The sequence below is a fragment of the Taurulus bubalis genome (genome assembly GCF_910589615.1).
Source record: "Taurulus bubalis genome assembly, chromosome: 3".
Taxonomy (NCBI): domain Eukaryota; kingdom Metazoa; phylum Chordata; class Actinopteri; order Perciformes; family Cottidae; genus Taurulus; species Taurulus bubalis.
The window spans coordinates 5,321,321-5,347,006 of NC_136591.1; the positions used below are offsets into that span (position 1 = coordinate 5,321,321).

The 25,686-nt window shown below is 42.5% G+C and overlaps 2 protein-coding genes across 2 annotated transcripts; one reads left to right on the forward strand and one right to left on the reverse strand.

Annotated features, from left to right (window-relative positions):
• Positions 1 to 1,212: 1,212 nt before the first annotated feature.
• Positions 1,213 to 15,781, reverse strand: mmp14a (matrix metallopeptidase 14a (membrane-inserted)). Its single transcript, XM_079215084.1, has 10 exons — positions 15,578 to 15,781; positions 8,168 to 8,316; positions 7,834 to 7,956; positions 6,995 to 7,302; positions 6,742 to 6,903; positions 5,017 to 5,156; positions 4,718 to 4,856; positions 4,383 to 4,533; positions 3,724 to 3,839; positions 1,213 to 3,430 (listed from the first exon to the last, which is right to left on the reverse strand). The coding sequence occupies exons 1-10, from the start codon at positions 15,659 to 15,661 to the stop codon at positions 3,114 to 3,116; spliced, it is 1,689 nt and encodes a 562-aa protein (XP_079071210.1). The 5' UTR covers positions 15,662 to 15,781; the 3' UTR covers positions 1,213 to 3,113.
• A 3,133-nt stretch (positions 15,782 to 18,914) lies between these two features.
• lrp10 (low density lipoprotein receptor-related protein 10) lies at positions 18,915 to 24,962 on the forward strand. The gene is made up of 9 exons (XM_079216077.1): positions 18,915 to 19,033; positions 19,202 to 19,234; positions 19,531 to 19,675; positions 20,040 to 20,236; positions 20,343 to 20,878; positions 20,971 to 21,407; positions 22,376 to 22,570; positions 23,041 to 23,170; positions 24,281 to 24,962. The coding sequence occupies exons 1-9, from the start codon at positions 18,985 to 18,987 to the stop codon at positions 24,884 to 24,886; spliced, it is 2,328 nt and encodes a 775-aa protein (XP_079072203.1). The 5' UTR covers positions 18,915 to 18,984; the 3' UTR covers positions 24,887 to 24,962.
• Positions 24,963 to 25,686: the final 724 nt, after the last annotated feature.

Genomic DNA, 25,686 nt, shown 5'->3' on the forward strand with positions numbered 1-25,686 from the left:
TCGTTTTTTTCTGTCACACAATTGTATAATTAATTTCCAGTGGAGACATACAGGGCTTGAACTTTTTGAACACACACACACATATGCACACACGCAGCCGGGCTTGGCCGAGAGGTTCAGATGTTTCAAGATTACCAGATGCTCAGTTGGAAAGAGCTTCTCTGAAAGTGTGAGCGTCCCATCACTTTTTCCAACTAGTTCCTCGACACAGGATTGCTGGCTCCACGTCCAAAACAACCAGCGGTGGTGTAACTGTATCCAGACAGTCTTTGTTTCCTCCTTTTTGTGTGTCTGTTTTCGTTCAACACCGCATTGCTTTTTAATTACTGATTAATTTGTAACACCTGTTTGCATGGTTAGCTCGTGGATTTGATTGTGCAGAGTGCAGGAAATGGCTGTAAAACGTTGTCATAAATCATTTTCATTTGATCTTTTACATTTATATACTTTATATCTATTAATGGAGCTACTTATTATGAATTAGATGACGTTATTTTCCCGCAGAGCAGGTCATAATAGAAAAAGAGGAGACCACACATCGAAAAACAAAAGTTCAAAAGAGCAGATGCTAATCTGGCAACAGCTCAGGCTGAAACGAGATGAACTGGAACGATGAAATCATCCCAAACAAACTATGTCTTCCAGACACGCTCTTCGCCAATTTAGAAACAATTTGGTCAGAAATGGGAGCGACAGTTAGCACCCATTTTGCATCATGCATTAAGCACACAATGGTATTAGTTAGATATTACTTAGACTACCAAAGCAAAGTACATTGTAAAGAGTACAACACTGTAGTTTTAGCATGTAGCATGTACATGGAGTTGGGAAACTGACTCAATTAAAGCCACCAGAGCAGAATATTTGCCTAATTGGAAGCATGACTACAGTTTTAGAAACAGTTTATTGCCAAGTAAGTTTGTTCCACTGTGTGCATGTTTTTTGTTACTAACTTCAAACAGAATTTCCTTCAGAATAGTTCTGGTGAAAACTAAGAACTTAGTGTTACAGTTACATTTCTTTTTGTTATCTGGTAAATATAATACAATACAAATGTGGTTGGCTTAAGGTTGCATTTCATATTTGGCTTTTCTAGAGTTTGTGTGTTAATCCACTGGTGAAGAGAATATGAAAGCATGGAAGAGAGGTATAATGCGTAGGTTTCATTACACTTTATCTAATGAAATACAAAAGTGAAAACAGGCAGAAAAAAAAAATCTCATTCCATTTTATTGATATGATCATCATTATAAATATCATTACCATTATCATTGTTATTAACTAAATTAATTCACCTTCAATTTTGATTTAAAACAAAAAAAATCATTGAGCACCATCAAACCCTTAAAGTTCATAAATAGCATCGCTTGTTATTCTGTGCCGACATCTCTGTAATTCCAGGTGTTTCAGAGTAAAAAGAAACTCCCTGAAGTCACATTTAGCCCCCTGATCTAATTCATCACATGCTGAGTGTAAACTGGGATTCATCTCCATCATTGTCACGTTACGCCTCTGTCCAGCAGGACTCCGAATGACAATGTACAAAAGCAACAAAACAAAACAAAAAGTCCTTATAACTTTACCAGGAGAACAATAATAACAATAACCATACTTATAATAACAACACTTTCCCTTAACAATGATAATAATTACAAAAATTGCACTATATTGTTGGAAACTGTACCGCTTTCTGACACATTTTGGACAAGCAGCTCTGCTCCTATTGGTCAACAACAAATGTACTGGAATGTTTGGAAACTGAGTTAAAACGTCACGTTTTTTTAAGAAAAATAGTTTTCCCGTCTGACTGCTTACACTGAAAGAAGATTAATGCTTGTGAATCAAATTGCAGTTAAAACACATAAAAAAGGTTTCTAGTTGTTGTACCGCCTTTGTCTTTTGGATGTCTCATCAGGGCTCATGGCTTTTGTGGATGTAATCCTGGATAAACAAATCCTATCAATGCATGCTCAAAAGTCTGCATCAATCAATACTGACACTGTTCAAAAGGTACGTGCTGATGTACTCGGCTCCATCAAACACAAGACAGGTGATAATAACTCAAACTGAACATGGTCATGCTGAGTGTTGAGCAGATGGGAGAGACTCTTCTTAGTAGTAGGACTAGGTATTGCTTTATTGTTTTCCATGCTAGTGTGGATACGATACCGATTATCGATATCAAAACAATATTTGTTCTTACTTTAAATATGGGCATTTTTCCATTAATAAGAAATCAGTCAAAATTGGCAGATTTTTGTATAAAATCGGAAACTACTTGATGAAACAATAAGTGAACAAGTTCACGTATCTAACCAGAAATTGAATGCCAACTTGATAGTTTTTAATGCTATGTGCAGTCGACACATTTCAGGCAGTACTAGAGAAGTATGAGGTCCGATACCCAGCCCTAATTAGTGGTAAAATAAAAATAAAACATTTTGAGAAATACTGCATTGCCGAATATCAAAACTTTGCCAAAACATTCAAGAGCAGAAACGTCACGTTGAAATGAATTAATTTCAAACCCTCAACAGATTGTTTGACAACAAAAGTATTTCAGAGCAAAAACTCTAAACAGAGGTGATGAATTTTGTAGTAAAACCCAAAAGTGAAACATAGATCTCAATCTTAGATATGAATCAGACAGCAGTTCAGATGGAGTCGTCCAGTTAAAGGAGAGCAAGGAAGGAGGGACGTTTGCTTTTTAATACCTGGGATGTGAGAGAGGAGAGGCGGGAGGGAAGTCGTTGATGAGTCTCTTTGTATATTTCCCTTCTCTACGTGAGATTGTGGGTATGTTGTTAATCTCTGAACACAGAGCAGTACATGTAAATAGTTAACATACAAATACACATTTTCCTGATTTCAGTTTCTAGGGCCTTTTTTTTCCTCTTCTCGTTTGTGGCACATACAAACCACCCAACTCTTAACACATTGTCCCCCCTCCTATTCTCCATTATTTTTTCCTCCGCTACGGTCTCCGTCTCCCCCTCTTCCATTTCTTCCTCCTCTCAGTTTCCACCTCCACCCGGCCCTCGTTCTCTCTCCCTCTCTCTCTCTCTCTCTCTCTGTCCCTCTGTGGCAGTCTGTCAATCACCCCGCCGCTCCGTCTACACCTTGTCCAGGAGGGATCTCTGGCAGTAGAGGAGGCGCCGAGGCGTGCCGTACTTCCTGAAGAACAAAAGCGCTCCCAGAGTGACCACAACCAGCACCAGTAAGAGGAGAGGGATCACCACGGCCACCGGCCCGGCCCCGCCCTGCGATTCCTCCACCTCGATGATGATCACCTCTTCCCGACCCTTCTTGGGCTCCTCGCCTTCACAGCCCATCCAGTCACTGAGCACAGACTTGGGGTAGCCGGACTCCACCTTCATGTACTGGTTGTTGAACTTCCAGTACTTGTTGGCTTTGTAGAAATAAGTGTAAGCTGAGGAGAGTGGAGAGAAAGATTTCAGATTGAAATATGTCACTTATTATCTCTATTAACTGATTGTTTGGTTTCTTGTATTGAAAATGCTTGTTTTGTCTGACCAACACTCCAGAACTCAAATATATTCAGTTTGCTGACACGGCAAAGAAATGCAGCAAATCCTCACTTTTGAGAAGCTGTATCTGAGAAATGTTTGGTATTTTTCCTTGATTATGATTTTCTGTTGTTGTTTCTGTCTCTAAGTGGGATTTAGACATCCACGCGATCAGTTCAATGTGGAGAAAACTTACATCCATCTTCACTCATGATGGCAGCTTTAATGTTTTCTGGCGCACCGCTCCACATACTGATGGGCTTTGGATAACCGCTGTCCACGGTGTGAGTCTGCTCGTTGAAACGGTAGTACCTGCAGGTGACGGGAAGACACACAGGTGTTAAAGATGTACAGTGTTAAAAGACATTTCCAAAAACAGGGGAACACCAAGGTTCATGTCCTCGCTGTTGTTTTTGGGAATGTTTTTCTTTCTTTCTACAATTACACAGAAAGGACGCGTGGCAGTTTTTAGTTTTCACATATGGAGTAATACTCTTTAATTAAAGATGAGAGGGACAAAGTGTGAGTCAGATAACTGAAATGTGGGATGATGCCGTCACAACAATTCCACAGAAAAACCTCAGTTATAGTACAAGTTGTAACAGGTGCTAAAAGTATGAGCAGTATCTGTTTGGACAACAGGAAAATAGATTACATCTGTGCACGAGGGCTGCAGGAATGCTCCCAAAATGGTTTGAAGAAGTAGTCCCAGTCTTTTGTTCTTTGAGACGAGGACAAACTGTTTGTAACTTCTCTTCAGGGAGAAATTGTTTTCACAAATGCAAAAATCGATTACACTCATAAATAGTTTTACGGTAATGTATCCTGTTAAACTTCAGTGGAGGACAGACTCACTTGTTGCCTCTGAAGAAGTACGTCTGTCCTGTCGGTGTGTAGAAGAGAGCAGCGTCGATCTTGTCTTTGGGTAGGCCGGTGCCCAGGTCTTTCAGGCTCTTGGGAGAATCCTTCTCCATGTTGGCCTCGTTGAAAACCCAGTACTTGTCACCTGGAGACATAAGAAAGAACAACAGGAAGACGGTCAGAAGTGAGACGAAGAACAGAAAAAAAAGATCAGAAGAGATGAAAGAAGACCCTTCATAACAGCTAACATGTGAAGTTCATCACTCGAGCAGCTGCGGTGACGCAATCATCCTAAATCTGGTCTCAATCTAATCTCAGATGGAATCTACCTTTGAAGAAGACAAATTTCCCATCATCCCTCTCGTAGGCGGCGTTGATGTTGGAGGGCAGGCCCTTCCAGAAGTGACTGATGGTCATCGGGTACCCGGGCAACACCTTGTTGTTACGCACACGCCAAAACCACTTGTCCTGCAAACACACACATGCACGCGTAGATTAGAAATAATGCTTTTTAGTGGGACACTTGCATGGAACGAGAGCCATCTTTAACATTATTGCTAACTCCTGTTCTTTCTCAAAGCAGCTGCTGTGAGAAATAATTGTGTCTGTTTGAGAAAACATTGTATACCTTAAACACAAACTTTTCCCCTCTGAGGATAGCGATGGTGTCAAAGTGTCCCTCGCAGACATCTGGGCCGTTGTCGGGGGTGGGCGGCTTCGTGGGTCGCGGGGGAGGTGGGGGAGGAGGGGGAGCCCCAGACTTGGTTCCTGTGAGGAAGATATTGTGTGAAATACGTACGTATGCACCACCCACTCCACCACTTTGGTGCAGACTGAGATATCAACTGACTGGGTTACCTTGAAATGTTGTGCACACGTTCATTGATCCCAGACTATACATCCTACTGACTTTGGTGATCCTCTGTCTTTTCCTCTCGCGCCACCATCATGTTTACAATCAGATGGCAGCATCCTCAGGTTTAAATATACATTTTTGCAATACTTTGTTTGATTTAATACTTGACCAGATGTTTACATGGTATTTATCTTGACTGTTGCATAATCTATTTTGTTGTATTGTGTATTCTGTCTATTCAATGTGCCTCTTGACTATATTACAGACATACATTTCTAGTCCATCATACCCATGACCAATGTTCCCTCTAATTTTTTTCAGCACTGAGCAAATTTTTTTTTTCTGAGCGCACATTTCAGCACTGAGCAATTCGCAACCACGCGACCTGCCAAATGACCACAAGCCTGCGTTAGCCATAGGGGATACAAAGAGATGACAGCAAATGCATCAATATGTATACAAGGTTGATATTTATTCAATATCCTTTATATTGGCTGGACTTTGGGAACATTTTAATGATGGTGTTTTACCAGTCAGTTTAGTTGAAGGATCTTTGTTGAACTTCAATGAGGGGAGGTTATGACTGGTTAACTGGTTATGACTGATAATGATATATATAAAAAAATAAAAGTATCAAAGGTGTTTAGTCATTTCTCAGCAGGTACAACATTTAAGTGGAACTTCATTGAAAGGAGCCTAAACAGCTCATGTGGCGCCCAGGGCGAGCTTCACTCCTGGCGCCCGGAGGAGGACAGCGGGGGTGGGGGGTGCTAACGGAGGCAGAGCGCTAGCAGAGGTACAGAGAGCGCATGTCGAGAAACGGGACGCTGATTGGCCAAGAAGACTTGACACGTCACATCAAAGATCTTATTATTGTGAAGATGGCTCACTCCTATCTTAGAAACGCTGGCGCAAAAAAGATTATTAACCCCTGAAAAAAAATCGTTTGTGCGGTCTGAAAAATGTGCGCGGTCTGAAAAATCTATTGAGCGGCCACTTCCACTGGCCTGCGCGCCGCGCACGCGCGCAGCTTAGAGGGAACACTGCCCATGACTACAACTCTAACTGATTGACACCTTTGCTCTGCATTAAGGCCAATCAAGTGATGTTCCCTGAACCTTTTGTACCGCCTCATTCACTTGCTAACTGTTCTTGCCTTGAAAAAAAAAATATTTGAGTGTGCAGATGCTTTCTTTGATGACAAAATACCTGAAAAGAAAATGACATTCCCATCCTCCTCAGTTGTATTTCGTGTTTAATGCTAATTAGCAAATGCTAGCATGCCAACATGCTAATTTAAGATAGGAAAAATGTACATAAATATAAACATTATACCTGGGAAACATCAGCATGAGAGCATTTAGCTCAAAGCATGGCTATAGACACTTGTTAAAGGAGCCATATGAGGCTCATTTTAAGGTTCATGCTAGTACTTTGGGCTTTGTGCACTGCAGATATCTCCAATAAAGTCCCACTTCCTTGAGGAGAACAACTAACCGTAGATCGCCTGGATGCCTCTGCGGTCGTCGTATGGGAGCTGGAAGTTTTCAGTCTCAAACCACTGGTAGAAGGGGGCCATGATGGCAGAGGGGTCGTTGGAGTGCTCCAGACCCAGAGCGTGACCCAGCTCATGGACCGCCACCAGGAAAACATCGTTACCTTCGGAGAGAGAGGGACAGATACCAGTTAGTTTATTGGTGTTCATTTCATGTAGGACCTACATGTGACCGTCAGCTCCTCTCTCTCTTACCCCCCTGGTCTGTGTTCCCCGTGGTCCAGGGCTCAGCGAGGTCAAAGTGCGTGTCTCCTCCGATGCCGTGTCCGGGGAAGTACGCGTGAGCCAGGAAGCCGCCCTCGCCATCAAATGGCGTGCTGTCGCCGTGGAAACCCTCCGAGAACGAGAGCATGATGTCGGCGAACTTGTCGACCTTGTCCTTGATGTAGCTGAAGGGGATCTCCCTGAAGGTCAGCGGGATCACGTCCGCCCAAACCTTGAAGGCTTTTCTGATGGCTTCGTATGTGGCTTGTTCTCCGATCTTAGGGGTGTAGTTCTGTATGCTGATAGAAAGGACGGAGAGACGGGGATTCAGGGCCGACTCAGTAATTATAAAGAGGAGCAAGTCAAAGAGTAAAGTGCTACTTCACAATAAAAGCATGTCAAACATGAGCGTCTAAATAAAGGAGATCAGTTTACTATTATTAAGAAATTACAATGAAGTCAAAAAGGCTTTGCTAGATTCTATTGTGCTCTGTTAAAGTAATGTTTGGAGTTTGGATTTTGAGTTTTAATTTAATTTAATTTAATTAGAGCTAAACAGATAAATGAATGAATTGACAGAACAATGTATTTTCAGTTTGATAATCGGCTTTCAGTGGGTCCCACTTCTTATCTATGATAGAAAAGTGAAAATATTTAGGTTTTGGACTGTTGTCCAAAGTTGTAGTTTGTAATTTTTTTTTACAATGTTAACGATTAATCAAGAAAATAGTTTAATGAATGAGAGTGAAAAAACACTAGTTGTGCATCATAACATGAATAATCAGACTTTTGTAGCGAAAGCAGTAATATTGATCGGCGTAGGCGTGTACCTGAAGGTCACCTCCGACTTGTCCCACTTCAGACCCTGCACCGCGTATCTCTTCCTCCTCAGGTTGGTTTTCAGCTGTGGGCCGAATTTGTCTGGGACGCCACACCGGGGCCGGCTCATCGCCCTGGCAACAGCAAAATGAAATTCCCAGTTCTTAACTATATAAAACATTCACACTGCACTGGAGGACGCATTTGCTGATAGTAGTTTCTCTTTCTTAAATGATCTTAACTCCAATCTCACATCATCGGATTATCTGACAACTTGAAAGACTCTAGTATTGATTAAAACATTTAAAACCAATAAATAAACTGTTGCTGTCAATCAGGACTCACTCTAACGTGTTGGAGTCGATGGAGCCGCTGACGGTCAAACCGTAAAACCTCTGCATGGCTGATATCGCTGTTTCAATGGACTTTGGTGAGCGGAGGGCCTGGGCTCTGACATCACCTGGAGGCAGGTAGCCATACTGCTGCAGCCAACCCTACAAGAGAGAGAGACACTTATGAATGTCTGTTTGTTCACATTGCAATGGAAACTGAAATGATTTCCTTCCCTGTTGGACAAAATGGACAGCACCAAAGATTGCACCTCAGAAAGATGAAGCAACTTGTGCATGAAAATCCAAAATAAACCTTCCAGACCAATTCATTAATTCCACCTGGGTTGAGAGAAAGGTAATACAATCATTAAGTGAGATAAAGAAGTCTTTAACACACCAATTATCCTTTGGAGACTTTTGTGTAACACATAAGTGTTCTGCTCGTAGTCAGAGTTGCCAGAAACAACAACAAAACCCATGAAAACATCTTAGTCGACGAAACAGAAGGAGTGGCCGCTTGTGTGAACCTGCAGGTGTTTGTCTACTTTCAGTCACCTTTCAGAGCGTGTTGGGACCTGCGTCTCAGATGCATCACAGAATAAATGGTGAATAAGGCAGAACAAGTGTGTGTGTGTGTGTGTGTGTGTGTGTGTGTGTGTTTCTTTAGTGCGACTTGTTAACCTACAGCAGCCAACACACACTTTGGTAACTCAGCATGTTAAATGTATTTTCATTTCTTCATTTGACTGTGACATTATCCCGTTTATGAACTCTTAAAAACCAATACTGCATGCCCCCTCGATTTATGCTGAGCTCGTCAGGGGGAACTTTGTTGTGGTGTCATAAGGAAGGACGAGAGAGGAACCGAAAGCCAAATAAAACACACAATCTGAAAACACTGATGTCATTTCAGTTACGATGACCCAGAAGTCTGTCTAGACGATCGCAGCCAAAGACAACTAGTGGTCATAGCGCTGGAAAAAGTCAAATTTTAGCAACATTTGTGTTCCTCAAAGCTTGAGTTTAAGATCTCCCTGCCTCTCTGTCTGTCCTCCTCCTCCCTCTGTCTGCCTCAAACTCAAAACCACCACTATTTATCTTTGCATATGAAAGGCCAGCCTATTCTTTCCACTGCCTGCTGCTGGTGGTCTAAGACTTAAAGGAATAGTTCAACATTATTGGGAAATACTTGCTTTCTTTTCGAGAGATGAGAAGATGGATAACATTGTAATGTCCGTTAGAAGTGAAGCTGGGAGACGTGTAGCTTAGCATAACGACTTTAGCATTAATAGAGAAGAGCCATTAAGTTAGTAAACTTAGAATTAGAATAGAACATCAACACGCTAGTGAAAAACCTGAATGTGTGTTATTTCAGTCTTGCTTTAAATCTCACCAATGAACAAGTGCTTGTTTAATTTGTACAGAAACCAAAGTGTAAAAATATAAAGTTGTGGTTTTACAGCGGCGTTATTATTAGTGTGCTTTAGAGCTGTCGGGAGATATTTTAACAATTAGACAGAGTCATGCCTCCTCTCCCCCGGGTTTCCACTCCGGTTGTGAGTTTTCACTCCACAGTGGTGTCAATCTCCTCATCTCATGGACTGCTTTCGTTGGAGCTGTAGAAGCTTAAGTGCATCTTTAACTGTGTGTTTTTCCACTTCTGTATTTGCACACACAGAGTTAACACACAACTTCATCTCCGCCTCTGATTACGTTTGTGGAATTACCCCGAATTCTTTCGTTAGCCTCATCTAAACCTCAGATATCTCTCTTATTCCACCGTTAGTGCTGTTTTTCTCATCAAGCCATCCGTCGACAAGCGAAGGGAAAAGCACGGTGGGGGAGAAGGGGGAGGGATGGAAATGCAGCAACTGCATAGGCAGGCCTACCTGGCCGTGTACTGCCTGGGCGCACACACAGCTACTGTTAGTCATGTGCTGGGCAGAGAGGCCGGAGAACAAGGTTCACTTATGACGACCTGCAGGCATCGTATCCCCCGTCTCTCCACCTCTGCATATCCCCCCTCCCCACTCAAAGTTTCTTCTAGATTATTTAAGTATTAATCTAATTTACCCCCCCGTGCCCCCACCCCAACTTTCTCTGAGTCAATCTGCCTGTAACACCAACCAACTTTACTCTCTCTGCCTCTCCGCTGACTGCTGCTAGTGTGTCCTGTGGCTCCAGTGTGGTGACGCGTCTGCTTCTATAAAAACACTCCCCTGAAAAGTCTCCCCCACACCGACAAGACCTCTCCACTTCTCTCCCCCTCGTCCCAAACTACTCCACAGACAGCCACCACCACCTCCGGTTGAGACGCCAGGTATCCCAGCATGCTCCCCTCCTCCCTGGAACTCCCAGCAGCCACCATCAAAGCTTCTATTTATTGAGACTTGTACATGGCTGGTATTGTTGGCCTCGGTGTAGCTCGGTAGCTCGCTACACGGCCATGTGTGGTCAAAGGGCTGGCTGCTGGTTCGCTAAACACACCCCTGAGTGTGTGTGTGTGTGTGTGCAATGACGTGAGGTATGATTGTATAATGCACACTGAAACACAACCAGCGTGATGAAAAGTTGGTGGAAGAGGTTTTCTCGGTGGATTGTGTGACCGTACTGTGACCTTACTATCTTATATAGAGCTCAAGCAATGACTTAAATTTGTTCATGTTGCTTTTCCTCATCTTATATTCTACAAAACTGAATGTCTTTGGGTTTTTGGACGGCTTGCTGGATACAATAAGCAATATAAATATGTCGTTTTTGGCTTCAAGGGAAATTGTGATGGCTGTTTTTCACCATTTCCTGACATTCTATGATGAAAATCATCAGTTGCAGCTCTAAATTACATGAAGGTGTATCATCACTTGCACAATTAATTAGATTTAGATGTAAAAACTTTATGTTTGGGGTATATTGAGTGTTTTTCTGACTTTTCATGGACCAAATGATAGTTTTTGAGAGAATAATCAAAAATGCCGATAATCAATATTTTAAACTCTAATCCTAGTTATTATATGTTTATTGATAACTGATTAAAGTCACTTTAGGAGCTGAACTCTGTCTCCAAAGCACCGCTGCAGATGGCTGCCTGCATTCATCGTCTTCTCAAGATCAGAACAGAACAATCTCAATCTGGGCGCCGGGGCCACAATGAGCTGCAGGGCCATAACCCTCCATTCTTCTCACACTCTGCCATCTGTGTAACCTTTCTCAGCTACAACAGGACCCCATTGTAGTTTGATTACAGGACTCTGGTCTACTGTATGTATAGAGTACCAGATGTTGAATAAAGGTTTTAAAAGTACACAGATATCCTCTTCAATCTACAACCTCATCCTAAACACAGCAGGACATACTTCAGTTTATTTCTGGATACAATTTTTTTAATTAAATAAGCACAAACCAGCTGAATCCCAGTCAAACTGGAGCGTTCAATGCCCCTGCTACGTTTCCCAGTATACACAAAATCACTCAACCCAGAGAGCATCGACAATTGCAAAAATATGACCGTGACACCGGGACGCATTTATGTGATGTCTCAATGTTCTGTCACCCATCACAAGACATGTGGGTGCCACTTATTGCCACACGCTCTTACTCACATCCATATGAGACTGAGTTGTAATTTGTTTTCCGGATGGACGCTGAAAAAAAAAACACAAACCACAAGTTCCTACAAGAGTTATAAACAAAATGAAGAAACAAAATTCCCCTGTGCATTTATAACTGCTGCGGTAAAACAAAAGAATGATGGCATATTCTTGTTGTAAGTGGAACTGTTATTGCGTCTGAACATTTATCATGTGGGTGCTTGTATTTCTGCAATATATACTGAAAGAAATGAGGAATTAATTAAGGATAAGGATGTGATTTTGTGTATATTTAACCATGTGTTCACTCAGTGCTGCAGGAAAGGTCATCTTTTTGTCTATCACAATGCTGCCAAGTGTCAAAACACTATTTGTTTCAAGCTGCACAATTTCTATTTATGTCAATAAGTATTTTTCTCGCCAGACAAGTTATTTGGATGCTTCATTTCCTGCCTTTAAAAGCAGTGAAGCAGTGAAGGAAGAAAACAGACAAGAGGGTAAAGGACAGAAGAAGATGATCTAAAGTGCAGAGTTACATTAGCGAAGGGGCGGTAAAGACATTAGAAGGAAGAGCGGTAAAAGAGAAGTGGGGGGAGAGAGAGAGAGAGAGAGAGAGAGAGAGAGAGAGAGAGAGAGAGAGAGAGAGGGGTTATAGGCTGAATTTAAATTTGAGGGACTGAGTCAGTTGTTCCTCTCACTCGGTGCCAACGGAAAAAACTGAGAACTCTGCTCATGAGTGGCTGAATCTCACATTGCCTTCATTTCTTGGCATCTCTGACCAAGTTAGCACTCACAGCAGCGCCGTGCCATTTTTTCTTCTTCTGCATTTACATTTCTAGTGGGTCAAACAGGTCAATTAAAAACACTTATTCTGCTTCGTGGAACTCCATTGAACTAATGCAGGCCATCCGTTACTGGTCCATGAATACGTTGTCTTTGAGGACAGTGATGCAACTGGAGTGATAATTAGCATAGATGTTGCTTGTATGGCAATAATTCCACTAAAATAACCAGTTAGTGGAAAGTATGTTTACTCAAGTACTGCACATAGCACCATTTTGAGTTTACTTAGTTCCACTCAAAGGCATTATTGTACTCACTTACTGCCCTTCATTTGACATATTTAATTTATTACATACCACATATAAAAGGAACTTATAATATATGATGAATTGTTATAAAATAAACCGATTAAACATTAAGCATGCAATATCATATTTATGCATTGCAGCTATATTGCATTAAAGCTGGCCGCAAGTTGGAGCAACACCTATGAAACTATAAATTAGACGAAAAAAGTGACGAAAACTGGGCCGTCTCCATGACAACTTACTAACTACTCCATCGGCTGATAAAGACTGTGAGATGCAGTAAATGCTCCAAAAGCTAGTAAGGAGAGTTGAGATCATGAAAGTGATCATGTAAATCTACTAATAGGCTATAACAAGCTCTATTTAGATAGTGCGTCATATTGTATAAGATGCAATACTCATTTATGTCGTGCAGTAAAAAGTACAATATGTCCGTGATGAAATGTAGTGGAGCAGAAGTATAGCATGAAATGCAAAGAGAGCTCTCTTCCTCAGGTGAGTGGGGAGTCTGTAAACTGAATTTGATTGAGCACATCTGGCCTAAATTAAGTTGAATCCAACCAGCTGAGCACCTGAGACGAGAAACTTATGGAAAAAAGCATTTTCAAAACCTGCACTTCTAACATCATGGTGGAAACATCCTCTCTTTGAACCAAACCCTTTGCCCCACACCTATGTCTTGGGTGTGGGGCAAAGATAAGCTCCCTTTCTCCCTTGAAGTCCATCAGTTTCTCATTAAGGCCGATCCAGCTGATTATTTTGACATCTCTCAAGTGACAACCGCTGCCTGTCAGAGCAGCGAGCGCCAGATCTCGAGTGAAGCCTTTTCTTTTGATGCTACGTCAACAGCCGCTCAAGTATAGATAAAGAGAATTGAACCCAGATGTGTTTTGAGCGGATCAGTGACCCTTTGCTGGGATCACGAGACATGTGTCTCCAGATGGCAACGGGAAATCTTCAGAAACTTTTTTAGCCAGATATGGAAAGATCCTGTTTTAGACGCTGTTGTTTTCATTGCTGCCCACTTCCTTTACTCCCCAGGTCTCACTGAGCTTCTCATTGAAGTAAAGAAAGATTAGACAAGGCAAAAGTGGCGAATGAAAACATACCGGAGGCCGCAAAGGTACTCGACTTCCCCAGAAGTCATTTTCAGAGAATAGTGGAAGTCTCATTTCTATTTTGGTGGAGCTGCTTCTCTTTTCACTCAGTGTGGATTAAGTGGGTTTACTTTGTCAGAGTGAAGTCAGGGAGGGATATTCAGACGTTGAGCAACACTGATAAACCGCCACATTTCTCTGAACTCAGTTTATCTGTTGGACTTCTGCTTTCTCAAGCCCCTGAATCCCCTCAAAGGAGTGTCAACGAGACTGAAATGAAACATTTATGTCACTCAATTGTTGCTTTGACTCTGTTTCTCCTATATTTGCTGCTTTCGCCACAAACAGACGTGTCTATCTTTTGATCACAGGACTCATATACAGTGTTTAGGTGATGTAATCCTGAACCCATAATTGATCCTCTTTCTACATCAGTGCTATGTCTGACAGCTTCGCAGCACTGTGCACACAACTTGTATCATTCATCTGATGAAATCCTCATCATCAGCACTGAGGTGATACATATTCAAGGTGTTATAAACAGCTGTAAACAGTCCGTTTTTCTCACGTTGTTTACAGACATTCATCACTGTGTCGGTGCATTCGCCACAGGAGGGCCGCCGCCTGTAGCGTCTTGTAAACCGCCTGACGCTCTGAGTTATCCATCATGTCTGGCTTGACTCACACGCCAGCAAACTTGTGGTCAGTGACTAAGGCCCTCCTTCGTAAGTTGTCGTAAATGGACTTTTTTGCTCTGTGAATCAATTTCCTGTGACAGCTGCCTTTTCGTGGAGCATCCTGTCTTTTAGGAAGAAACTCCTTGAATGTGCAGTTCCCAGCAGTATGACTGAATACTGATGAGGCAGTGTTTAAATACTAACATCAGACACCCTCATGACCTCTGAAACAACAAGCAGTCAATGTATACAAGGAGCTGAGAGACGGAGGCGCCCAGGGTGCTCGTACCCAATCATTTACGAAGCTACCTGGTGACAAAATATGTTATTTAGTCCAAGGCTTAACTGCACTTTAGTGTCTCGAGGCCGGGGTTTCACAGCCTGAGGCCTTCAGTCTCCCTTGATGGAGCAACTCATGTCCGGCTTGTTGTGAATGCAGACCAGCTTCCCTGCAGTCTGCTCAGGCAGATGAAAATCATTAACCCCCTCCCCCGAACCACCACTACCCCCTTTTTTTCCTCAGAACAAAGCGGCTCAGCTGAGGTTTCCAAAATTGGGCACTGCCCCTGCATGGCTGGATCTCCTCCTTCACAAGCCACAAGAGTTTTGACTCATGACATTCTTGCTCTGGTTGGAGTTTCATCTCTCATTACAGATGGCGTCTTTTAACCGGTACTTAGTGCAGAGAGATAAACGTCAGGAGTGTTTGAGGGAGGCAGAATAAACACGGGAACATAAACAGTTCCTCCCTTGCTGTCGCAAGATTAGAAAAAAAGCTATAAACACGGGACAGACCCTACAGATATCAGTGAAACTTGAATTTCCTGTAGTGATACAATAAGAGGTTAACACAAATCTGATCATTTCTTTAAGCTTCCTTCATAACAGCTTATATGACAAACTTTCAAACCTTATGTGGATCACTTTGCATTGTTTTAAGTGAATCAATTATGATTTTCCATCAGACTTACCTCAGCTTTGAGTACATTTGCAGTGACGGAGGTAAAACCAAAGCAGCAGAGACCACAGGCCAGGGTGAGGATCTGGGGCAGCATTCTTCTATCTGCAAACTGCCCCGAAAAAAACGTTCAGCAAACCTACTTTCTACACAAGTCCCGCCGTCCTGACAGCAGACGACGCAAACAAAAATGATAATACAAGATCGATTGATGCTACTCCGTTGTGCTTTTTAAAGCATGGCATAAAACGTTTTTCTCGTATCCAAATGGACACTTGGAGCACACCGGAAAGGTTTTCTGCACAAAAGCGACTTCCTTAAAGTCAGAGTTGAGTTGAAAACGCTGAACAAAATGCCCCAAAAAATCGTTAGGTTGCGGTGACAAACGCTCAGCTGGTGTTCGCTAAAGCTTCACAGTTTGGCTTTCCGTCGCAGCGCGTGTGGACGTGGTCCCACCAGAGAGAGAGAGAAAGAGAGAGAGAGAGAGAGAGTGAGTGAGAGAGAGAGAGAGAGAGAGAGAGAGAGAGAGAGAGAGAGAGAGAGAGAGAGATGGATTTTCCTCTGGGTCCTCCTCCAGATGTGCAGACGTCATTTCTTTTTCATGGCTATCAGTATACCGATTATTGACACTGAGACAAATGCCAATATAAAGAGACTCTACGACATTGTAGGCAGATTTGACAATATGTTAATTTGTTTGATTTGGCACAGAAATTGACAATACTTGACTTTATTTTATTATAATATATTTTTTAAGCTAAAAGACATTTTCTACATTTAGTATTCAAAAATAAAACGTTAATACTCCATTAGTCCTACATTCATGATACTTAAGTCTACAACTGAATTTAAGTAACAATAATATCCATCTTTATTCTAATGAGACATTTCAAATCCATATACGTACTCAATTTATATAATAATAACAATAATAATAATTCAAACTTTTATAGCTCTTTTCTAAGTACACAATGACGCTTAACATTGAGGACAAGAGACAGAGACAAACGGAACAAAACAAAAGTAGAAAGACAAAGCAAAAAAACCCAAACAAACAGAACATAAATATATCGCAAGAAACATTGCTTGAAAAGTGAATTCGCAACATTAAGATACTACACATTCATGCATAATATATAATAGAACCAGAATCAGAAAGATATACAAACAAGATATATGAACATACAACACTGAATGCTAGCTAGTTATTTTTTTTACTTTTACCTCGGTAAGTGTTTAAATCCATGACCTTTTTTTTAAACTAAAGGAAGTGTGCCGAGTTTGACACTAATATGTCCACTTAAAACCTGCAGTTCATATAAACTGAGAATGGGTTTACCGTGAAGCAGAAGACATTTTGCATTCAGCAGTTAAGTTTTTTTAAATGGAAAATATTTGCACAATCATATCTGGATTTTTCATTCAGGGAGGAGAAGTAGGACGAGGCATAATTCTAGGAATTTTCAGTGAGATCATTTATCTTTTTATAATGGAAAAAACAACAACTTCAGACCCACATCAATATCTAAAGCAGGTTAGCGGTGGAAGAGGTATTGATACTCTTAAATGTGCTTAAGTCAAATGCATACTCATTATAATGTTACATCGCAAAACATGTCTGGATGACTTCTTTATGCAAAGGATTTGAATATGTTTTCTCCCCATGCTGGAATTCGGTGTAGAAGTATGAAGTAATAAATAATAATAATAATGAATAAATGTAGGTTCCTACTATATTTTTGTTAATTAAAACTAATGTTGTATATATTTATACTAACCGACACTGACACCTTGTGTTTAGAAATAAACATTTCCCACTAACTCCTTTCAGACATTAACCGCCCCTTTAGTAATACAAGATAAATATATGCATTTACAGTATTGTGACTATCGCATATGTTCAGTGTAAAACATTTAATGTCAAACGTTAAGATGTATGAATGAAAAGAACATGTAAGCCCCGCCCCTTTCCGTCACGGGCTAAAATATACGGAAGTAGATCAGAACTTGTCAACAAGAAAGGCCGACTGACATGGTAAGGTACTGGGCGCCTGTCGTTTTTTACAAAAAGCCTTTTTATTACGTTGTTGCCGCTTCTGACCTCCATGTTGTGATTGTTTCGGGCACTAAAACTCTCCGCGTCGTGCTCAGAAACATTTCCTCTTGGTGACGTCGTCTGTAACGACGTCTTTTAACGAAATCAAAAGTGAGGATGTTAGCAGTTAGCTAGCTGTGAAGCTAACTAGCTAGCCGTTAAAGCTCTTGTGACTGAGGACGACGAGCAGCTGCCCCCCCCACCCCCCCCCTTCCCCCAAACTCTCAAACCGAAACTATCTCCTCACGTTGTTTAAATTGATATTTTAACTAAACGAGGTGTTCTTTGTCCAGAACACGACTGTTTTATAGGTTTTACTTTACTGTGGGAATGACAGAAAGACTTTGAAACTGTTCGTGTGGCGAGGATTTCGCTCTCGGAAATGGTCGCGAGCGCTGCTCGCGTCATTGTTGAGAGGATTATGTGAAGGAAGTCTCTGTGAGTGTGTTGAGTAAACACAATGTTCAAGGTACAAATACCTTTTAAGAGGCACTACTATTGTGTTTTGGATGTATCACTCTAACAGTTATGGATTTGGGATATTACTGTGTTTATAAATTCTCACTTCACAAGTGAAGTGCCTCCGTTTTTTACTCAATCAGTGATAGTTGTGTTTATTAATCTAGTAAATATGTTTAAAGCAGGAGCACTTTAGCAGATTAAACAAAGAATTGCTGCAACAAAGTGCCACGCAAATAGATGGTTTACAAAATGCATTAGCAGCCAGGGAAGGTTATTTTTTCTCAGATAAGAAAAACTGATATCAAAACTGTATTTGTCCTAAACTGAAGTCTGGCAAATACACATTTACAATTATTTTTTTTTATTAATGGCTAATCTGCTTTTTATTTTGATTCCACAGTTTGAGTTTACGTTCTCACATTACTTTTTCATATTACTTGTTTCATCAGACCAATGGTTCAAAGTCCAAATATATTTACATTTATAGAAACATAGAAGACAAAGAAAGCAGCAGGTGAAATCATTTGACGAGCCAAAAATATTTTTGCATTACTGATCTATTGTCATGATAGTTGACAGTTGGTTTCCTAGCAACAACACTTTAGCCCTAATTATAACTATCGAATAAACTCTCTTGATATGTTTGCTGATTATTTGTCGCAGTAATAACATTATGAGGCGGTTTTTATGGCGGACAACCAGATCTAACCGTCCTCTCATTTAGCTTTTTCTTCTTTCACTCTACAGGTGAAGTCTTCCTGAACAAACCTCCATACAATGGCCCTTCTCTGACGTTTGTTTACCCTTTTTAAGTCTTCAGTTTTAAATAATTTCCAACATTTTAGAGGGGACGCATCACCACGATGACGGTCACGTACGACCTCTGCGCCCTCCTAGTTTTCACCATAACGGGTGAGTGAATTCTTCAAGGTATTTTGGCAGTGTATCTTTCTATGGTGCCTACTTTAAATGTGTGTCAGGCAAAGGTCGTGTTTGCATGTCTCATATCATACGTTTACAATCTGTCAGCCATGGTTATAAAAACTCTTGCCTGACTTTTTTTGCTTATTTCCTCCGCAGCATGCAGCCGCTTTGAACCTGCCCTCTGCTCCGGTGAGAAAAGCAATCTCGTCAGCACTGTCTCATGTTGTGGATGTCATGGAAGGCTTATTCAATGTCACATTCTGGTTACTTACTTTTTCTTTGACGTACAAATGAGGAACAATATCTAACAGTACTTCCACTTCGCTACATCTCCAAACAACTATTTCCAACTGTGGTGTGAGAACGTTAAACTAAATTGGAGGGATTAAATTAAGGATTAATAAAACATGGTCAAGCTGCAACACCTCACAGGTTAATTACCATAAGTCGAAACCTTTCTTAACCTTTGCTCTTCTGTCTCGCAGCTCGCTGTGGGCACTCCCTCCAAGTCTTGGACAGCAAAGTAGGAGAGATCAGGAGTTCTGCTTACCGCAGCTGGTCCTACCGCTTCGGCTCTACCTATGACTGCTGGATCATCAAGGGTTCGGATGAAGAGCCCATCGTTCTAAGGTGAAGACACAAGGGGAATTTGAAATGCCCTCAGATGCTGTCTGTAATAATAACACGCATAATTTAATGTACTATTAGTATGAGGTGTGCTGTACAAAGTATTGACTGTATTTACTACATTGAACATTTTGGGGACCCTGATCTTGCTTGGAGGATGTAATGTTATCAATGGCCGATACATTAATCAGATAGGGAGGCGATTCCAGCCAATGAAATACCCAAGAGATTAATAACCATGATTAAATTGATGCCCCAAATCATATAAACATCCAATGTTGTCATGCTAAATTACATAATGTCCTGATAAACATAGAAATATTAAAGTGATTCACATTCTGATCGTTAATCTGAATCCTTTTCTCAGCTTTTCACAGTTTTCAGCACAGTGTAGTAGGAAGGAATGGGTGTCTATAAAATCATCATCTGGCAGTGAGCCGGTTGTCCTCTGTGGCTCCAAGTTGCCGCAACCGATGGAGTTCTCAGGGGGAAATATTACAGTGATGCACCACTTCCTCCCGCATCAGTTCCCTGTGTCGTCTTTTCTGTTGAGCTACGCCAGAGGTATGATCGCAATGTGTTTGTTTGTTTCATCTAAAGATGTTTAAGAAAGAATCTTAAAGTGCTGGCCCTTAATATATTTGATACTCTTCTGTCTCTACACATCCAGACTCTGGTGAATGCCCAGCAACATCCTTTGAGTGCCGGGGAGGCCGCTGCCTTCCTTTCTCTTGGCGCTGTAACGGTCAGGTGGAGTGTCTCGGGGAAGGCTCCGATGAACAAGGCTGTGAGGCAGAAGTGGAGACACCTGATGGCATCACACCGGCAGAAGAAGCCAAAGCACAGACGTCATCGGAGAAGAACCAGGATAGGGACTCTGAGAGACATTACGTGACAGATTCTGAATCTGATCTGTGGGCGCTGCTGAAGGAGAGGGATGAGGAGGTGCAGGCGGATCGAGAGCAGAATCACAGGCAGCTTGTGACGGCCACTCCCATTGAGTGGCCCTGCGGAGGCCTCCTCCAGACCTTCTATGGTACCTTCTCCCCTCCAACCATCCGGGGCCCTGCGCTGTTCTGTGTCTGGACTCTGGACCCTCAGGACTCGAGGCCACTGAGACTGGACCTGCAGCAGCTGGTGCTGGGACCCGGGGATCGACTCACTGTGTACAACAGAGAGCAAGGCAAAGGAGACGTCATCAAAATCGTGAGTTATTTTAAACTCTGAAATGTATCCAGACCCTTTTTTTTTTAAAAGAGCTGTTGGTCACGTGATGTTCCCTTCCTGCATCTTGACAGATCACCAGCGCGTCCAATTACAAATCAATCCAAGTTGAGTCCCATACTGGCCTGCTGTCGATGAAGTACGAGACTCTTTCCGGCTCGGAGGGAAGCGGCTTCAACGCCACGTTCCACGTCGGGACCTACTGCCCCCCGTGGGAGGGCCGTTGTGGGGGAGCGGGAGGAGGATGCTTCAACCAGGAGCAACGCTGCGACGGGAAATGGGACTGTCCCGAGACGGGGAAGGACGAGGAGGGTTGCAGGGGCTGCAGTCTGAACCAGTTTGCCTGCGGCGTGGCCGGGCAGAGAGCGGTGCCTTCCAGCCACTTTGCCGGCAGACCGGTGTGCTACCCGGTCACGGAGCGGTGCAACTACCAGCTGTACTGTGCTGATGGCAGCGACGAGCGGGACTGCACCGTGTGTCAGCCGGGGACCTTTCACTGCGACAGCGACAGGTCAGTGTGTGTGCGCGACTGAATAGCCGTTTTTCCCCGCAGAGGTTACTTTTTGTTCTTTTCTTGACTTTGTTTTTTAAACTGTTGTTCCCAAAGTCAAGAAAAGAACAACAAGCAACCTCACCTCATTTAGAAGCTGTTCTGGAGCGTCATATTTTCACAGCCGTTTTAGATTTTGTTTTACTAGAAGAAATGCTTATTAGCTTTAGTCTTAATTTAGTCATTTTTGCCCTCGACAAAAAAAGCATTAGTCTCTCTACTACCTCTCTCTCAATTTTGTCAGCTGTTTTTTTTCGTGTCTTATTCCTGTGTCAAATTTTCCTCCTTTTTTTTTTTTGTGTCTTCCCGGTGGTTAGTTACGTGTTAGTGCGAGGTGTGTCTTGAATATAATGTGAGTCAGAGGGTGTGTGACAATGTGACCATCTCATGGATTTTTCTGAGGTATGAGACCTCCATTGGTGCATTTTGTGAGTTTATTCTACAGTTGAAATTAACTTGCTTAATGAGAGAAAATATATTACATTTCCCCCCAAATAAGCAAAAAATATGTGCCTTGTTTCCATTTTTAGTTTATTGTTGTACTCATTTATTAGCTATACATGCATTCATTATACTAAGGAACATTTATCTGACCCATGTGGAGCATCAATAACATAAAACGCAGACCCTAACTATATAATAAAAACTACCAAAGACATATTTTCAGCTCATGAGCCACAACACTGCATTCTTAAACAATATTTGAATAACCTGTTTTGGTTTTTTAACTCTTACTTCATCTTTATAAATTGATTCATACATAACATCACTCATACAATGTCACCGTATTTAATCATCATCATAAGGCTGGTCTATTATTATAACGCTTCACGCGGCTCAGTGTGAAACTTCATGTGAAACCGAGTCTCTCACTTGAGAAACTCCTCGACACTCTGACTCACACAAGCGGCCCATTGTTCCGTCTGCAGGTGTGTGTTTGAGAGCTGGCGCTGCGACGGCCAGGTGGACTGTAAGGACGGAACGGACGAGCTCAACTGCACCGTCATCCTGCCCCGCAAGGTCATCACCGCGGCAACAGTGGGCAGCCTCGTCTGTGGGCTTCTGCTGGTTATCGCCATGGGCTGCACCTGTAAACTTTACTCGCTCAGGACCAGGGAGTACAGGTAACTCTTGAGTCACGGCTCTACCGTATGATGCGTTTTCTTTACGCGAGTTTCCTTTCTAGACGCCAGTTTTTGAAATATCTTGCTTGTTTGACACAGCATAGTAGGGATTTATTGTGAGTCAGAGGGATGAAGTAGTGCAAATAATCTGAGACGGTGAGTCACAAGTTTGTTTTCCTTACTATGAGCTTCAGTGGTTTCCAGCACTACGAGACAACACCTTGCAAACGCAAAGCAGGATGTCGCACAACGTCACTGTATGAGAAAAGTGGTTTGTGTTATGTACTGTTTTAAAAAAAACTAAACTTTCAAACTAGTGCAGCATCTTTTAATGAAGTGAAAACTATCGTAAAACAATATGGTATTGCCGTGTGAACGATTTTCAACAGAAAATGTCCTGACGGTAGAAGGCAAAGCGGCAACCGCTGTGTGTGTGAATGCATCTTAATGTGTCCGTTTGTGTCTGGCAGCTTGTTTGCACCAATCAGCCGCCAGGAAGCGGAGCTGATCCAGCAGCAGGCTCCTCCCTCTTACGGTCAGCTGATTGCACAGGGCATCATCCCGCCAGTGGAGGACTTCCCCACAGAAAACCCCAATGAGGTGAGAGAAAAGGGCACGAAACAGTGTTGAAGTTGTTCACTGCTATCTGATGATCAATAAACCCACGATCAATTCAGTTGATAATTAAAGAGCTACTGACGTGGTCGAGACAAGAGCATCCCGCCAAATGCTTCATCTTGCAAAAAGAAAAAGTACATCTAAGAAATTATTTCCTGGTACTGATCAATTTTCTTTTGTCTTTAATCTCAGTGTCTAGTTTTTAACCCTGACACAAGTACGGCTGGATCTGAATATTTGACTACGCACATATTTGTTCGTTGGATAGATGGTATTCAGATATTCCTCCTCCTTTTTTTTTTTTTGTAACCGGGATTACAAACACACCAAACCTTTTTTGGAAAATGCTTCTTGTTCAAAAACGAGTAAGAAAAACAATTAACAGAATCCTTCCAAATGAATGCCTTTTTAATTAAACCAAAACCGTGTGGGGGAAGCCTCTGCGTACGTGACGGAGGATATTTGTTGATTACTACCAAAGCATCGGAGCCCAAGATGTGAGACTAATCTATTGGCAGTTTACAGTAAAATCCTAATACCTACTACCCTGGATTTAAGGCCAAGGTAAACACCTCCCCAGAGTTGTAAAGGACAACTAATTGAAATGCTTTTAAAGAGAATAGGAGTGAGTGTTTAAACTGTCCTATAAACTGAAAATAGATCACATTAACAATACATTGATTCATGAGGAAAGAGGCTACAGCGCCTTATTGAGACCTCAACTTCATCCACCCGCAGCACACTGTAATCTATAGCAGCCCTTGTTTTATCTCTCTCTAAATCGCGCCCTCCACTTTATCAGCCGTAATTAATCCCCAGCCGAGTGTTAAGATGTACTGTTGCCATGCAGGTCCACTCTGAGGAGCTTTATTATGAGTTGGTGAGGTAGAAGAGGCAGAGGGATTAAGCGTCTAAATCAAAGCTGATTGGATTTGACCAAGCTACTTACTCGTTCGCTTAACTTGGATCTATATCTTGTGACTACCAAGTTCCATATTTCAAATGATTTGATACAACTTAAGGATGTGAAGCACAAGTTGTTTATCTGCTCTTTTCCACTCACCGTTACTTTTACATCTCCCTCCTCGTCAGACGTCGTCTCTTTCTCTGAGGGGAATCCTCCAGCTCCTCCGTCAGGACGCCGCCAACTCCCCACACCGCAGACGCAGGCCTCGATTCATCCGCCGGGCCGTCCGCCGCATGAGGAGGTGGGGTTTAATCCCCAGACCTCCGTCTAGGCCAAGTCAGGCGTCGAGCTCCGGCCAGCAGCAGTCGGACGCCGCTCTGTCTGGACAGGAACCGGCTCACTCCGCTCCCACCAGCTCCTCGTCGGCCGTGGAGGCGGTCAACCAGCCGGTGCCTCAGAAACTTGGCTTGTTGGCTCAGTCGGAGCGGCAGCAGCAGGAAGCGCCGCCCGCCGCTTCCCCTCCTCCTCCTCCGTATGCTCCACCAGCTCCAAGCCTGGCTACCCCTCACACTCCTCCGGTCGCTGTCCCCCCGAGCAGCCCCTCTCTGGCCTCCATCTTCCACACACTGGGCCTGAGTATCTCCCTCTTCAGAGCTTCGCCCTCCTCCACCAACTCCATGCCCCTCTCCGCCTCCCCGTCTTTCTCGTCGTCCTCTTCGGACGACGAGGTGCTGCTTATCCCCTTGTCTGATGACACCACGTCAGAGGACGACGTGCCCATGCTCACCTGAACTTCCTCACCCACCCAGTGACCCCACTACCCTGTTCCCTCTCCTTCACTCACTGATAAAAACTGAAACTCAGTCTTTCCACATTTGTTTGAACTGAAGCACAGGAGTGGCCCACGGCGAGACTCACCCGCACTGTGCAAGTCTGGTGCCTTTTTGAAATAGCTTTGAGTTGGATTTGTTGACTTATGTAATCAAGTATTTTAACTTTTTTTTTTTTTTTTTTTACCTCCTTGAAAATAGTATAATTTTTAGACGAAAAGCACGGCTGACGTATGTTTGAGAGGAAATGTCGGTGAGTATTTGATGTGCACTCACTTAATGCTCGTCTGCACATTGAAGGTAAACTTTTGCACAGATGAATCTTCCCTATCAAGAAACTGAGGCGGGCTACTGGCCGATTGAATGATTTGAGTTTTTAGAGAACATGATGGAAAGAATTGCGCTTGTATGACTGCAACTGTGTGAATGCATTTGCGTTTTAGTCTTACATTGACAGTGGAGTATGTTCGTAGATGTGGATTGTCTCCACATACTTCTGCCACTTGCATCCAGTCTCGTGTTTTATCACAGCTAATCCCAATCAGAAGAAAATAAATCTCCCCTATTTAAGTGCCTTTTTTGAGGAGTTTCCTGTCGACAGTTCCAGAGAGAGAGACACACACACACTGCAAACCAAAACACACGGAGGCACATGTTTTCTCACATCATAGCACACATCGACACATAAGTGGCTTTATTATAACGTGAACGGAAATGCATGCACTCTCTGCAAGCTGGCAATAACCTTTTTGGGACCCGTA